Source organism: Elaeis guineensis, chromosome 1 (assembly GCF_000442705.2).
Source record: "Elaeis guineensis isolate ETL-2024a chromosome 1, EG11, whole genome shotgun sequence".
In the NCBI taxonomy this organism is placed as follows: domain Eukaryota; kingdom Viridiplantae; phylum Streptophyta; class Magnoliopsida; order Arecales; family Arecaceae; genus Elaeis; species Elaeis guineensis.
The window spans coordinates 177,003,004-177,017,438 of NC_025993.2; the positions used below are offsets into that span (position 1 = coordinate 177,003,004).

Below are 14,435 nucleotides of genomic sequence, written 5' to 3' on the forward strand. Positions count from 1 at the left end.
ACAGAAAGTCTATTGCATTCATGAAATGTACAGATTCAATTTTCATATCCAAGCCATAAGCACAATTTTAATTGATTTTTATGTAATATGTTGGCTGACCACTCATACTCCATTAGACAATTGCAGTACAGGATCAGACTAAATGTAACAAGCATACTGGCAACTTCTGCCAACAGACTGAATGATAAAATTCCCAATAAAAATTATAAGCACACTTTTAGTACTGACACAGCAGATGAGAAACTTGCAGCCATAAATATTGCTAACAGAACAAATGTGGGGGCTCAGTCATCTCATGATTTAGTATAGAATACTACATTTTGAGCATGTACCAGTACCTACATCATTCTATAAGCAGAGTGCTTGGCATTGGCATGTGATAAGACATTGCACCAAATGCCTCCAGTCTTTAAGAAATGGCAGGATCTTCCTATTTCAGGCTACCTCGAAGACTTATCTGTGTGAAGAAGAAGGCCAGCAAAGGAGTATCGGGATGACACAGGCAGGAACTGAACTTCAGCCCTGCTATCTAGATGTTGATATCTCTGGCTGTTATCTGAGAAAGCATCTGCCGCATGAGTAGAATGCAATCTTTCAGGCTCGATGACCCGCTCTCCATATTCAACCTCACCTCTCCTGGATACACCATACAAGTGGGTAAGATGAGATGCTGGTTTAGAAACTGGTGCTTCGGCCACTGTCAGCAAATTATACTCTGTCTCATCCACTCTATTCTGGAAGAGATCCATCTGATAATCCAAAGGATTTTGATATAGCGCTCTACTAGATTGACATGGCACAGTTTCAAAAGGATAATTAGGATCCCTGTTTCCAGGGGACATGTCTAACGTCAAAGGAGCAGAGATGGAGGAAGCAGGAACCGGCATCCGAGGTTCTCGCTTCAGACCATATTTCTGATACTCCTCCTCAGTCAGAGAACAAGGATCATGTTGAACGAAATCATCAAGTGCTGAGGAGGTTTGTATGTGTGAAGGCAGTTGTCGCGTCAGACCATATGTCCGATACTCATCAGTCAGAGAAAGTGGATCATGTCGAACAAAATCACTTGACGCTGAAGAGGTCTGTAGGTGTGAAGGTGGCATATAATACCTCCTGGCTTCATCAAAAGCATATGGACCTCTGGCCAATGTTTCTGGGTATGGATGCAGCGAAGCTTCTACGGTTGGTATAAAGGACCTTGGTGGTGCAGCATCCTGGGTTCCATGGGACAAGTTTGACATGGAAGCAGGAGCAGGCATTGGGGGATCTTGCTTGAGACCATATTCTCGATACTCTTCAGTGCGAGAAAGAAGATCATGTACAATAGACACACTTGGTGGAGTCTCCTTGTAAGGGGGTGCATTATAGTAGCTGCTGGCTTTATCAAGGCCATATGGACCCTTGGCCAATGTCTCTTGGTGCAGATGCAGAGGTGCTTCTATTGACGGCCTAGTAGTCCTCAGTGGTGCAGGGACTGGAGCTGGATGTGGAGTACAAGCATGAACCTCAATATTCGGTTGGAGCTTAGGAGAAGGGCGAAATAACACAGTGAGCTTCTTCACCTGTAAAATGTCACATCAAACTTACTGTCCGACAAACCTATGAAGGAAGTATTCCTGATATGAAATTGAGGGAAAAAAAAAGAAGGGGGAAAGAAAAGGTCCATGATCAAATAAAGTCAAGAAAGTAAATGAGCAGCTAAGATAACTGCTTGATTCATGATTTCTGAAAAGATTTTGTTACTCACTTGCTGGACAGTTAGTTGAATCTTGAACTTATTCTTGTTGCCTTCATAATTGTCCTTGATTGCCTTCTTAAAAACACTTTCTGGCAGAGGCAAGCAATCCATGTGAACCTCAAAACGGACCTGTCAAAATTTTTGGTGGATGTTAGAGGATTTCACAAGGAAACTAAGAGAACAGTGCTTAATATCATTCTGCAGTCTGCCATGTGCCTCTGAATGTATGAGTTGGTTTATTTTCAGCAGTATTTACTCTGAAATGGTACTACAGATATGAAATGCTAAATAAGTAGTACCTGTGCAGGGAAGGACCCATTAAAAGCAGATGGCTCAAGTTTCATCCCACCTGCAGATGATGCCCTATAGATGCCATACAAAAGCTTAAGATCGAAATCATATAGGAAGAGCTTTAGACCAAGCTTGATACTCTTTACAAGCTCTTGCTGGTTTGGTGGATAACCCATGACCATGTAACGGAAGCAATCAGGTTTGGTTTTTCCATTGCACATGAATATCAGCCCACCAAGCTTCTCTTCATCATTTTGGTCTCCTTGGTCCTTTCCCTGTGTCTTTCCATTCTCCTTTCTATTGGCCACATATTTTTCTTTGTTTTTGTAGTCTTCATTCTTATTCTCAGGTTGTACTTGAGCCTTTGGAGATCCTTCAGATTCTTTTATTTTGGCCAAGCTCTGATTTGGATCTTTCTTTGCAATTTTTGTCTCAGGCTTCAGTGCTTTGGAGGTTCTTGTTTCAGATGATGCTTTTTGTGATACTTCACCAGTGTTCCCACCTTTTCTCTTGTTACTTCCTGGGGCCATAGTTTAATCTGCTAGCTATGACTGCCAGGCATAATGGAGAACCTGTAACAGAATATCTCAATCAACTTCAATGAAAGGGACGCTTCAATCATACTTGACATTAAAACCGACACACAATTGTTTAATACTCAGGGTAACTATGACTGCTCATTCTCTTGCCAGTTAATATTTTTCAACACAGATTAATGGGAAGTAAATGTACAAGAGCAATGCCAGATAAGAACAATGAAACTAAATATCAGACTCTGTCCAGTAATGACATGACATAGTATTCCAGAAAGTGACAGAACTTTGTTTCACTCCAAACAGTCACAAAATTCAGGACCCACTAACAATATATTACAAAATTAAGAAAAGAAATTCTCCAATTTACAAGACGAGATATTTTAAAAAAAAACATAAAAAACATAATATGATAAGGAAACAAATTGGATGCCCAGTTCTAGATTAAGCTTATTCATTTTGAAGATGAGCTTTACATACTATAGGTCCACTTAATGTTTTTCACGAATATTCCAGATCTTGGTCAGCCATACAATGGCACATTGCCATGTGATACCCCAAAAGCATTTTTTAATTGCAATATGTAAAAAGCTAATGCAACACAATTCGACTGAATTATTACCCATGGAAGTAGGAGGCAAAGCCCTAACTTGAAAAGAAAGGAAAAGATATTGAAATAGTCCTTGCTGTTATTACTAAATCACAAGTATTGAAGGGCTCATGCCTCGGCTTTGCTGCCTTCTCGTTCTCTGTTCCTCTTCTTCTCCCTCTTTCTTCTAAGGAAAAAAGTAGCAGGCAGAGACAAACTGAAAGGGAGTGAAAGTCCTCATTGATTCTCTCTTTTATTCTCATTAATGTGAACTTGTGTTGTCTGAAAACCTTAGTCTCTGGGATAATAGGAGTGTCAAAACTTTTGGACGCTAAAATATTGCATCACTTGCTAGCACTCTGAAAATACTTAAATAAAAGATGGAAATATGCTTATATGAAGAACCAGAGATGATCATTTAGAAAATGAACAATGGGCAAAGAGATATATATAAATGCCAAACTTAAAAAATAGAGCTCAATAATTAATGAAATCTTAAAGATAATTACCAAAGTTCATATTATCTGTCAGGCAGTAGCTTGATTATTTTGTTTGTGAAATATCATACGTATATCTAAGCTTTGTACATCCTTTAAAACAATTTGACACATGATTTTCTATGTTGTACATCTTTTAGTTGTCAAACTCTTTGAATCTGAAACCCACCAGTTATCGTAGTCTTCGATGGCCTTCACTGCTTTGGGGTTAAATAACTGCAATCAGATACCCAATAACAGAGGCTTAAGTGTTGGTGCTGGTTTTGACATAAATCATGGCCCAAAACATGATATGGTAACAGGTACAAATTGATAAATGTCAGTATCAAGTTATAAACTAACGATTAAAACTATTAGGAAAATTAGAAAATAAGAAAGGAAACTTCATCACAGAACATGTAGGAAAAATAAAACAACCCTCCTTATAATCTCTATAGCAGGCAATTTTATGACTTTGTAATCAATTAGTGATTATACTTACAAATGCACACAATCTTTGAACATGAGTCCGTCACATTCCTATAATAAATTAAACACTTTCACACTTCCAAGTGAACCCTGTTTTTCTAACTTGTATTTCTTCTCCTCTTCCCTTTCTTCTCTCTTGCCCTTCTTCCTCCAATGTTGAAATGGAAAGAGGGAAACACATCTTACTCTAAATGTTATAACTCAAAATGACACACATAGATCAGTCTTAAAAGCACACTAATTGTTTGAGTTAGGTCCAACAGGTCTGTCCTGGCTTGTACTAGCTCAAGTCCGCTAGTTTGTTTGCTAAATAGACCAATGAGAACCAATAGTAGTTTACACTGCAAACCAGCCCAGAATTGGATTGCAAGGGAAACAAAGAGATATTATGGACAAACGGAAATTGTGCCATAAGCTGGTATTTGAGTGTATATTCATCAATTTATCCTTAATAGACAATTGGCAGCCCCTAGATTCCTGTCACAACAACCTCAACAACTAGTTTCAAGTTCCAGAGAACTCTGAGGCAACATAATTCACACATATTACACTTTATCTGTGGATAGATTAATTACTGATGACAGCAAAGTCATTAAAGGCACAGAATACACCAACTCATCAAGGTCTCTTGCAACACAGGTGCAAGATGCAAAGGAAGGTGCACGCTATGCATGTGCTTGTGTAAGTGTGTATTTGTATGTGATTTTTTGTTTGTGCACTGTGTTTGTTCGTACTAGTTTTATTATCAGATATGATCAACATCATGAATTCATATATGTGTTTGCACATAGATGTTTACAGATACATGTACAAACATACATATATATACAATTTTTCATACATGTAGACACAAACAGAATGCACAAAAAATCCTCATGCAAACACGAAATAATTTCGGCCACCCCCAGGCAATCATACACATACACGTAGAAACACAAAACAACTAGACAAACACATATGCACATGCTCATTAAAGCACACAAGATACAGCACATTTGCAACCATTCAGCGTCATAAACATCGAGACAGCACTAAAAGCATGCCTTATGCCTCGGCCCCTTAGCAAGGTGCAGAGAAGGTCATCTTTTTGATGCCTCGGCCTGAGGTAGGCGAGGCATTGAGGATGCACCCGGGCAAGCATTGTGATACAGGTATAGCTTAGGCATGCCCCTTAACAACACCAGACGACAGTAAAAATGATTTCAGGAATATACAAGCCTTTTAAATAGATTGAGAAGCATATAAACTCGGCAATATTCCACGAAACAAACAAGGTGGAGAAATGGTAGCTATTTCTACTATACTTTAGAGCAGGGTTTGCCATACCGGGCCAAACCGCCCGGTATGGGGCGTGCCGAACCGTCCCGGTGGGGAACCGAGACGGTTCCGGCATGCAAAACGATACATGCCATTTTCGGAAAGAAAAAGAGAGGAAGAGAGAGAAATAGAGAGAGAGAGGGAGGGAGGAAGAAAAAGAAGGAAGGGGATCCGTCGGAGGGGCCGCCGGAGGCCCTCCGACGGGCAGCGATGGCCGTCGGGCGGCGGAATGGCCTCCTGCGGCTCCGCGCGGGGAACAGGGGCGATCTCTCGGATTTTTTTTTTTAAAAAGCTTTTTCAAAACGAAGTCGGCAAGTGGTTTGCCGACTTCACTTAATTAAGTCGGCAAACTACTTGTCGGCAAACTACTTGTCCGCCGCGGGAGGGCCTCCGGCGGATCTCCTTCCTTCTTTTTCTTCCTCCCTCCCTCCCTCTCTCTATTTCTCTCTCTTTCTCTCTTTTTCTTTCCCGATTTCCTTCGTCGGTTCGCCTCGGTTCGGAACGGAACGGAGGCGTGCCGTATCGTACCGCCGGCCGGCCGATCCGGCCACCGATACCGATACAGGAAACCTTGCTTTAGAGTTTGGCTGAAAGAGTGTGTACCTTCATGTGTCTATGGTACAAGATAAACTACAGCTTTCATCGGTGCATTGCATGTTACAAGTTGTAATTGATAAAACATGTACAATTTAACCAAGAATGATTGATCCCAAACTCAAGAAAAATAAAAATGCACCAAAGGAAGCAAAACTAATGCACATGACTTGATTATTCCCTAGACTCGGACTCAGAAGTGAAGTTGAAATGTGTAAAAAATGGGCATGGCGATCTTAACTACTGTAGAAAACAATGCTGTACATGCTAGATATAATTACCATATAAGGAGCACAAACTATCTTAAGACAATGGTGAAGCTTTCGATCATTAAAAGCCAGTAGGACCATGAAGAATATGCATTCATTCAGAACCAAAAATTGGGAAAGGTCCTCATGCAGGCTCTAGTTCAAATCTTTACTATATTATGATTATCAAAGTCTAATATAACACAATTTTCATTGCTTTCTGACTAAGAAAATTGCATGTTTGCTACCTCATGATGGTTGATTCCACTCTCAATTCATGATTTTGGTTGTCTACATGATTAATGTAAACTGTGTCAAAGAACTACTTGCCAAGAAAGTAGGTTAGCTCTGCTGGCTTTTGTGAATAATGGCCTTAAAACTCCAAATTTAATAGTTTAGACTATTAACTAAGGGGCCTCACTTCTATAAACTAAAAATGGTGGAGTACATTATAAGCCAGGCAGACAGGCAATTAACCAGAACTGGATGTTTATCCATAAACAACAACAACAACAACAACAAAAATCATAATTCTACGAGTGGGATCAGTCATATGCATCACATACATTAACCAAAGACTAGGAATATATTTATCAACGAATACAGATTACAAAAAGTTCATGGTAAAAACATTTTGACATGCATTGCAGGTGCATATACTAGTAGTACCAATTCAACCAAACAAAACATTCTGCAAAAACTATGACAGAATAGTTTTTTTCTTTTTTTTTTTTTCTAAAATAGTAAAAATATAGTAACATCTCATAGATAGCGGAATTTGCCCTAAATGATACAAAAGTAACATGCTTATCGTACTCCACAAATGCATCGCGCAATCAAATATAATCATAAACAAAAGGAACTTACTTATGAAGTGCTTATAGAAGTCAGAGCAAATAAGAAAATTCTTAACCTAAATTCAATGTGAACCCTACTGATTTAGGTAAAAACACGTACCAGTATCAAACCCTAGATAACATGGAAGAAGTGCTTATAAGAAGAAATCAGAGCTACAAGACTTCAAGTTGCTTGGGAAATTCTAACTCTCGGCATACGATCACACAAAATTTAAGAGAGATTGGACGGAAATCATAGAAGGACATCGATTTGAAGAAGAGGAAGAACTAGGGTTGTATGGTTCGAATCGTACCTTATGAGAGAGAGAGAGATCGAGGCGACGATGCCAGCTAGCTGGAAGTGAATACTGTGAATTTTTATTGAAAGCGAGGGTTTTGCTTCGCTTCACCAAGGAAGCTCGGCCATTGGGGCGGCCACACCCATGGTTTTGATAAAAATGGCAAAAACATAGTGGTCGACATAAGTTGCCTTTTTGTTTTTTTTTTTAATGATGAAACGTAGCTAGTTGTCGTTCACGTGCGTGCTATGCATACGTGAGAGAAAATATAAATGATTTTTTTATGAAAAACAAATGGAGAAACATCGTGGATTGTTTTGATCTCTCTTCCAAGTTTTGATTTTTTTTTTTCATTTTAAAGATAAAATAGTAAATTATTATTTTTAATATAGATTTAGAATGTAAATAGAAGGAAAAAAAAAGGAGGATAGAGATACTATGGTTCTTAATAGTGATGCCTACATCAAGAGTAAATAAATAATAAGAACATAAATAAAAAAATTTTCTCACCACTATAAATATAATTTATTACACATTTTTTTGCAACAATATCATTGTAAATATAAAAGGATAACATTATCCTTTCAATTAAAAAATATATTTTGGTTGTCCCATAAAAATTTACATTTTTTATAAACTTTTAGAAATATTAATGCAAGTTACTCTATATTTAAAATACATATTCATTAAAATATATTTATTAACACCATTTACCAAAAAATATGTAGGGATATAATTGTAAAAATAGACTAATTTAAGGGGATATATGAATAGAAATTTTAAAAATAAATATGTAATAAGTAATATTTACAAGAGTGTGTATATATATATATGGTAAGGTGTGAAACTCTTATTCAATGAAAACTGATAAATACAAGGGTGAAACAAAACTAGAGCCAGCAAGCACAAAAGCAGGCTCAGGCAGCAAAAACAAGATTTAAACATGTAATACTGTACATAATATTTTGACTACATTAAAAAATATATATTTTGACTACACCAAAAGAAGAAAACTATATGAAATAGATCCTTGTTAGTATGTTGGAATACAACAATCAAAAAATCAGCATGGAGATGTGGCTCATGAAGTCGAAGAATATGTCATTTATATGTGAGTCAGCGGCATCACAGCTGAGAGTTCTGTAGGAGTTGAAAAGAGTAATGAAGTATTTGGAGCCTTGGGACTTGTACAACCAAGCATGCATAGGAACCATTATATAAAGTTTCTAAATTTATATCTGAGTAAGAACAACCACTATACATTGTGTGGAGGAACCAGGCACATATACCCCGGAGCTACAAGTTTGGAGTCCATCAGGTACTCTTTATTTGTAAGCATGGAATTTGAGTAGAATCATATAATCTAGGGCTCGAGTAGCAAGAAAATCCAATGACATAAGAATAGCGATGTCCAATAGGGATGAGCAGTAAGGTGGCACCAGTCATAAACATATAGAACCTATAGATGAAGAGCTCAATATTATACATACAACTAACACTATTATCTCACTCTTTGATAAGTAATTTCATAAGCGTCAGCATTAAGTATTTGAATAGCATGACTATCAAGATGAGCAACATTTTCAATTTGAAAATCCACTGTCATAGCCACCCGAGCTGTACAATCTGCAAGTTGGTTGGCCTCCCTATGAATATGGGAAACAATAAAGGAAGAGTATCTCATCCTCCAGGTTTTTAAATCTAGCACGAAAGGATTAGTATCGTACTTTCCATCATTAGAAGAAAATAACCAGGACACAACAATTTGAGAATCTCCTTCTAACTAGATTTTTGTGGCATTTAGATTTAAGATTGCTGCTAGGAGCATATATTCAATACCCAAAACCAATATAAAGGAAAGATATTTAGTAGAATAGCTTGAATCTCTTGTGGGGTGTCTAAGGGTTTGACTAAAAAGGAACAACTAGAAATAACTATATTATTCTGTTTTGAATTTGACCATGAAAGAATTCTAGCAACAATTTTACCTGTTAAATTACAAATATTTTCTACCATTAAATATCAGAGAAGAGATAACAATCAAAAACTCAGACCGAGTATTTCTTTTGTTTTAGTTTAAAAAATCTCTAAAGGGCCTCACCTTGGTACCTCCCTCTCCCAAAGAAAAAAGGGGTAAAACCTTGAATTGTGACCATCATATGATACAGAGATTGTTTTATATCAAGATTGGGCATTCTATCATTACTTATTTTTCTTTTATTGATTCTTTAATAACTAAGACAAGTTGAAACTAATTCTATTATACTAACGTTTATTTGGTTGTTTGTTATTATAAAAGGCTTATTGCATATCATTCTCTAAAATTTTCTTCCTTATATATATTAATATAATTTAAAATATATATACATAAATCTTAAGGTTACATCCACCGTACATGTTACTATTAGGAAAATTAGAAAATAAGAAAGGAAACTTCATCACAGAACATGTAGAAAAAATAAAACAACCCTCCTTATAATCTCTATAGCAGGCAATTTTATGACTTTGTAATCAATTAGTGATTATACTTACAAATGCACACAATCTTTGTACATGAGTCCGTCACATTCCTATAATAAATTAAACACTTTCACACTTCCAAGTGAACCCTGTTTTTCTAACTTGTATTTCTTCTCCTCTTCCCTTTCTTCCCTCTTGCCCTTCTTCCTCCAATGTTGAAATGGAAAGAGAGAAACACATCTTACTCTAAATGTTATAACTCAAAATGACACACATAGATCAGTCTTAAAAGCACACTAATTGTTTGAGTTAGGTCCAACAGGTCTGTACTGGCTTGTACTAGCTCAAGTCAACTGATACCGCTAGTTTGTTTGCTAAATAGACCAATGAAAACCAATAGTAGTTTACACTGCAAACCAGCCCAGAATTGGATTGCAAGGGAAACAAAGAGATATTATGGACAAACGGAAATTGTGCCATAAGCTGGTATTTGAGTGTATATTCATCAATTTATCCTTAATAGACAATTGGCAGCCCCTAGATTCCTGTCACAACAACCTCAACAACTAGTTTCAAGTTCCAGAGAACTCTGAGGCAACATAATTCACACATATTACACTTTATCTGTGGATAGATTAATTACTGATGACAGCAAAGTCATTAAAGGCACAGAATACACCAACTCATCAAGGTCTCTTGCAACACAGGTGCAAGATGCAAAGGAAGGTGCACGCTATGCATGTGCTTGTGTAAGTGTGTATTTGTATGTGATTTTTTGTTTGTGCACTGTGTTTGTTCGTACTAGTTTTATTATCAGATATGATCAACATCATGAATTCATATATGTGTTTGCACATAGATGTTTACAGATACATGTACAAACATACATATATATACAATTTTTCATACATGTAGACACAAACAGAATGCACAAAAAATCCTCATGCAAACACGAAATAATTTCGGCCACCCCCAGGCAATCATACACATACACGTAGAAACACAAAACAACTAGACAAACACATATGCACATGCTCATTAAAGCACACAAGATACAGCACATTTGCAACCATTCAGCATCATAAACATCGAGACAGCACTAAAAGCATGCCTTATGCCTCGGCCCCTTAGCAAGGTGCAGAGAAGGTCATCTTTTTGATGCCTCGGCCTGAGGTAGGCGAGGCATTGAGGATGCACCCGGGCAAGCATTGTGATACAGGTATAGCTTAGGCATGCCCCTTAACAACACCAGACGACAGTAAAAATGATTTCAGGAATATACAAGCCTTTTAAACAGATTGAGAAGCATATAAACTCGGCAATATTCCACGAAACAAACAAGGTGGAGAAATGGTAGCTATTTCTACTATACTTTAGAGTTTGGCTGAAAGAGTGTGTACCTTCATGTGTCTATGGTACAAGATAAACTACAGCTTTCATCGGCGCATTGCATGTTACAAGTTATAATTGATAAAACATGTACAATTTAACCAAGAATGATTGATCCCAAACTCAAGAAAAATAAAAATGCGCCAAAGGAAGCAAAACTAATGCACATGACTTGATTATTCCCTAGACTCGGACTCAGAAGTGAAGTTGAAATGTGTAATAAATGGGCATGGCGATCTTAACTACTGTAGAAAACAATGCTGTACATGCTAGATATAATTACCATATAAGGAGCACAAACTATCTTAAGACAATCGTGAAGCTTTCGATCATTAAAAGCCAGTAGGACCATGAAGAATATGCATTCATTCAGAACCAAAAATTGGGAAAGGTCCTCATGCAGGCTCTAGTTCAAATCTTTACTTTATTATGATTATCAAAGTCTAATATAACACAATTTTCATTGCTTTCTGACTAAGAAAGTTGCATGTTTGCTACCTCATGATGGTTGATTCCACTCTCAATTCATGATTTTGGTTGTCTACATGATTAATGTAAACTGTGTCAAAGAACTACTTGCCAAGAAAGTAGGTTAGCTCTGCTGGCTTTTGTGAATAATGGCCTTAAAACTCCAAATTTAATAGTTTAGACTATTAACTAAGGGGCCTCACTTCTATAAACTAAAAATGGTGGAGTACATTATAAGCCAGGCAGACAGGCAATTAACCAGAACTGGATGTTTATCCATAAACAACAACAACAACAACAACAACAAAAATCATAATTCTACGAGTGGGATCAGTCATATGCATCACATACATTAACCAAAGACTAGGAGTATATTTATCAACGAATACAGATTACAAAAAGCTCATGGTAAAAACATTTTGACATGCATTGCAGGTGCATATACTAGTAGTACCAATTCAACCAAACAAAACATTCTGCAAAAACTATGACAGAATAGTTTTTTTCTTTTTTTTTTTTCTAAAATAGTTAAAATATAGTAACATCTCATAGATAGTGGAATTTGCCCTAAATGATACAAAAGTAACATGCTTATCGTACTCCACAAATGCATCGCGCAATCAATATAATCATAAACAAAAGGAACTTACTTATGAAGTGCTTAAAGAAGTCAGAGCAAATAAGAAAATTCTTAACCTAAATTCAATGTGAACCCTACTGATTTAGGTAAAAACACGTACCAGTATCAAACCCTAGATAACATGAAAGAAGTGCTTATGAGAAGAAATCAGAGCTACAAGACTTCAAGTTGCTTGGGAAATTCTAACTCTCAGCATACGATCACACAAAATTTAAGAGAGATTGGACGGAAATCATAGAAGGACATCGATTTGAAGAAGAGGAAGAACTAGGGTCGTATGGTTCGAATCGTACCTTATGAGAGAGAGAGAGAGATCGAGGCGCTGGAAGTGAATACTGTGAATTTTTATTGAAAGCGAGGGTTTTGCTTCGCTTCACCAAGGAAGCTCGGCCATTGGGGCGGCCACACCCACGGTTTTGATAAAAATGGCAAAAACATAGTGGTCGACATAAGTTGCCTTTTTGTTTTTTTTTTAATGATGAAACGTAGCTAGTTGTCGTTCACGTGCGTGCTATGCATACGTGAGAGTTTTATAAATGATTTTTTTATGAAAAACAAATGGAGAAACATCGTGGATTGTTTTGATCTCTCTTCTAAGTTTTGTTTTTTTTTTTTTTTTTTCATTTTAAAGATAAAATAGTAAATTATTATTTTTAATATAGATTTAGAATGTAAATAGAAGGAAAAAATATGGATAGGGATACTATGGTTCATAATAGTGATGCCTACATCAAGAGTTAATAAATAATAAGAACATAAATAAAAAAATTTTCTCACCACTATAAATATAATTTATTACATATTTTTTTGCAACAATATCATTTTAAATATAAAAGGATAACATTATCCTTTCAATTAAAAAATATATTTTGGTTGTACCATAAAAATTTACATTTTTTATAAACTTTTAGAAATATTAATGCAAGTTACTCTATATTTAAAATACATATTTATTAAAATATATTTATTAACACCATTTACCAAAAAATATGTAGGGATATAATTATAAAAATAGACTAATTTAAGGGGATATATCAATAGAAATTTTAAAAATAAATATGTAATAAGTAATATTTACAAGAGTGTGTGTGTGTATATATATGGTAAGGTGTGAAACTCTTATTCAATGAAAACTGATAAATACAAGGGTGAAACAAAACTAGAGCCAGCAAGCACAAAAGCAGGCTCAGTCAGCAAAAACAAGATTTAAACATGCAATACTGTACATAATATTTTGACTACATTAAAAAAAAATATATGTTGACTACACAAAAAGAAGAAAACTATATTGAAATAGATCCTTGTTAGTATGTTGGAATACAACAATCAAAAAATCAGCATGGAGATGTGGCTCATGAAGTCGAAGAATATGTCATTTATATGTGAGTCAGCGGCATCACAGCTGAGAGTTCCGTAGGAGTTGAAAAGAGTAATGAAGTATTTGGAGCCTTGGGACATGTACAACCAAGCATGCATAGGAACCATTATATAAAGTTTCTAAATTTATACCTGAGTAAGAACAACCACTATACATTGTGTGGAGGAACCAGGCGTACATATACCCCGGAGCTACAAGTTTGGAGTCTATCATGTACTCTTTATTTGTAAGCATGGAATTTGAGTAGAATCATATAATCTAGGGCTCGAGTAGCAAGAAAATCCAATGACATAAGAATGGCGATGTCCAATAGGGACGAGCAGTAAGGTGGCACCAGTCATAAACATATAGAACCTATAGATGAAGAGCTCAATATTATACATACAACTTGTTGCGGTCAATCGCCTCGTCGTCTGATCGTCGGGGAACGTGCGTCTGCAAAATAGAGAAGTCCACACTGACCGGAGGCGGCTCCGGCGGAGACCCTCCGACGGTCAAGTCAGAGAGGTGACTGGGCAACAGTGAAATGAAGACAGAGAGCTCAATCGAGAGAGAGAGGGAGAGGAGCGAGCCTGTGGATTCGAAGTCGAGAAGTGGAGAGATCGAGATGGGATCCCTTGCACTGTTGCCTTCCCCGATTTATATAGTGGAGCACGGTATGGCGCCGTCATTAATGACGCGAACAATTGA

General features: G+C 36.6%; 1 protein-coding gene across 5 annotated transcripts; it reads right to left on the minus strand.

Annotated features, from left to right (window-relative positions):
* Positions 1–17: 17 nt before the first annotated feature.
* Positions 18–12,815, minus strand: LOC105039815 (uncharacterized). Of its 5 annotated transcripts, none has more exons than XM_073249713.1 (5): positions 12,661–12,801; positions 3,818–3,864; positions 2,038–2,601; positions 1,748–1,867; positions 18–1,562 (listed from the first exon to the last, which is right to left on the minus strand). In XM_073249713.1, the coding sequence occupies exons 3-5, from the start codon at positions 2,557–2,559 to the stop codon at positions 441–443; spliced, it is 1,764 nt and encodes a 587-aa protein (XP_073105814.1). In that variant the 5' UTR covers positions 2,560–2,601; positions 3,818–3,864; positions 12,661–12,801; the 3' UTR covers positions 18–440. The 5 variants fall into 5 exon arrangements, with proteins under 5 accessions (XP_073105814.1, XP_010914399.1, XP_073105813.1 ...); XM_010916097.4 differs by lacking the exon at positions 12,661–12,801 and adding an exon at positions 7,426–7,574; XM_073249712.1 differs by lacking the exon at positions 3,818–3,864 and having other exon boundaries at positions 12,661–12,815.
* Positions 12,816–14,435: the final 1,620 nt, after the last annotated feature.

Bases quoted from the DNA above. Each gene is read 5' to 3' on its own strand.
- LOC105039815 (XM_073249712.1), bottom strand. From the start codon at position 2,559: ATGGCCCCAGGAAGTAACAAGAGAAAAGGTGGGAACACTGGTGAAGTA. The intron at 1,868-2,037 runs GTACTACTTATT...AAATTTTGACAG, and splicing joins ATGGGTCCTTCCCTGCACAG to GTCCGTTTTGAGGTTCACAT. The intron at 1,563-1,747 runs GTGAGTAACAAA...GACATTTTACAG, and splicing joins TTCAACTAACTGTCCAGCAA to GTGAAGAAGCTCACTGTGTT.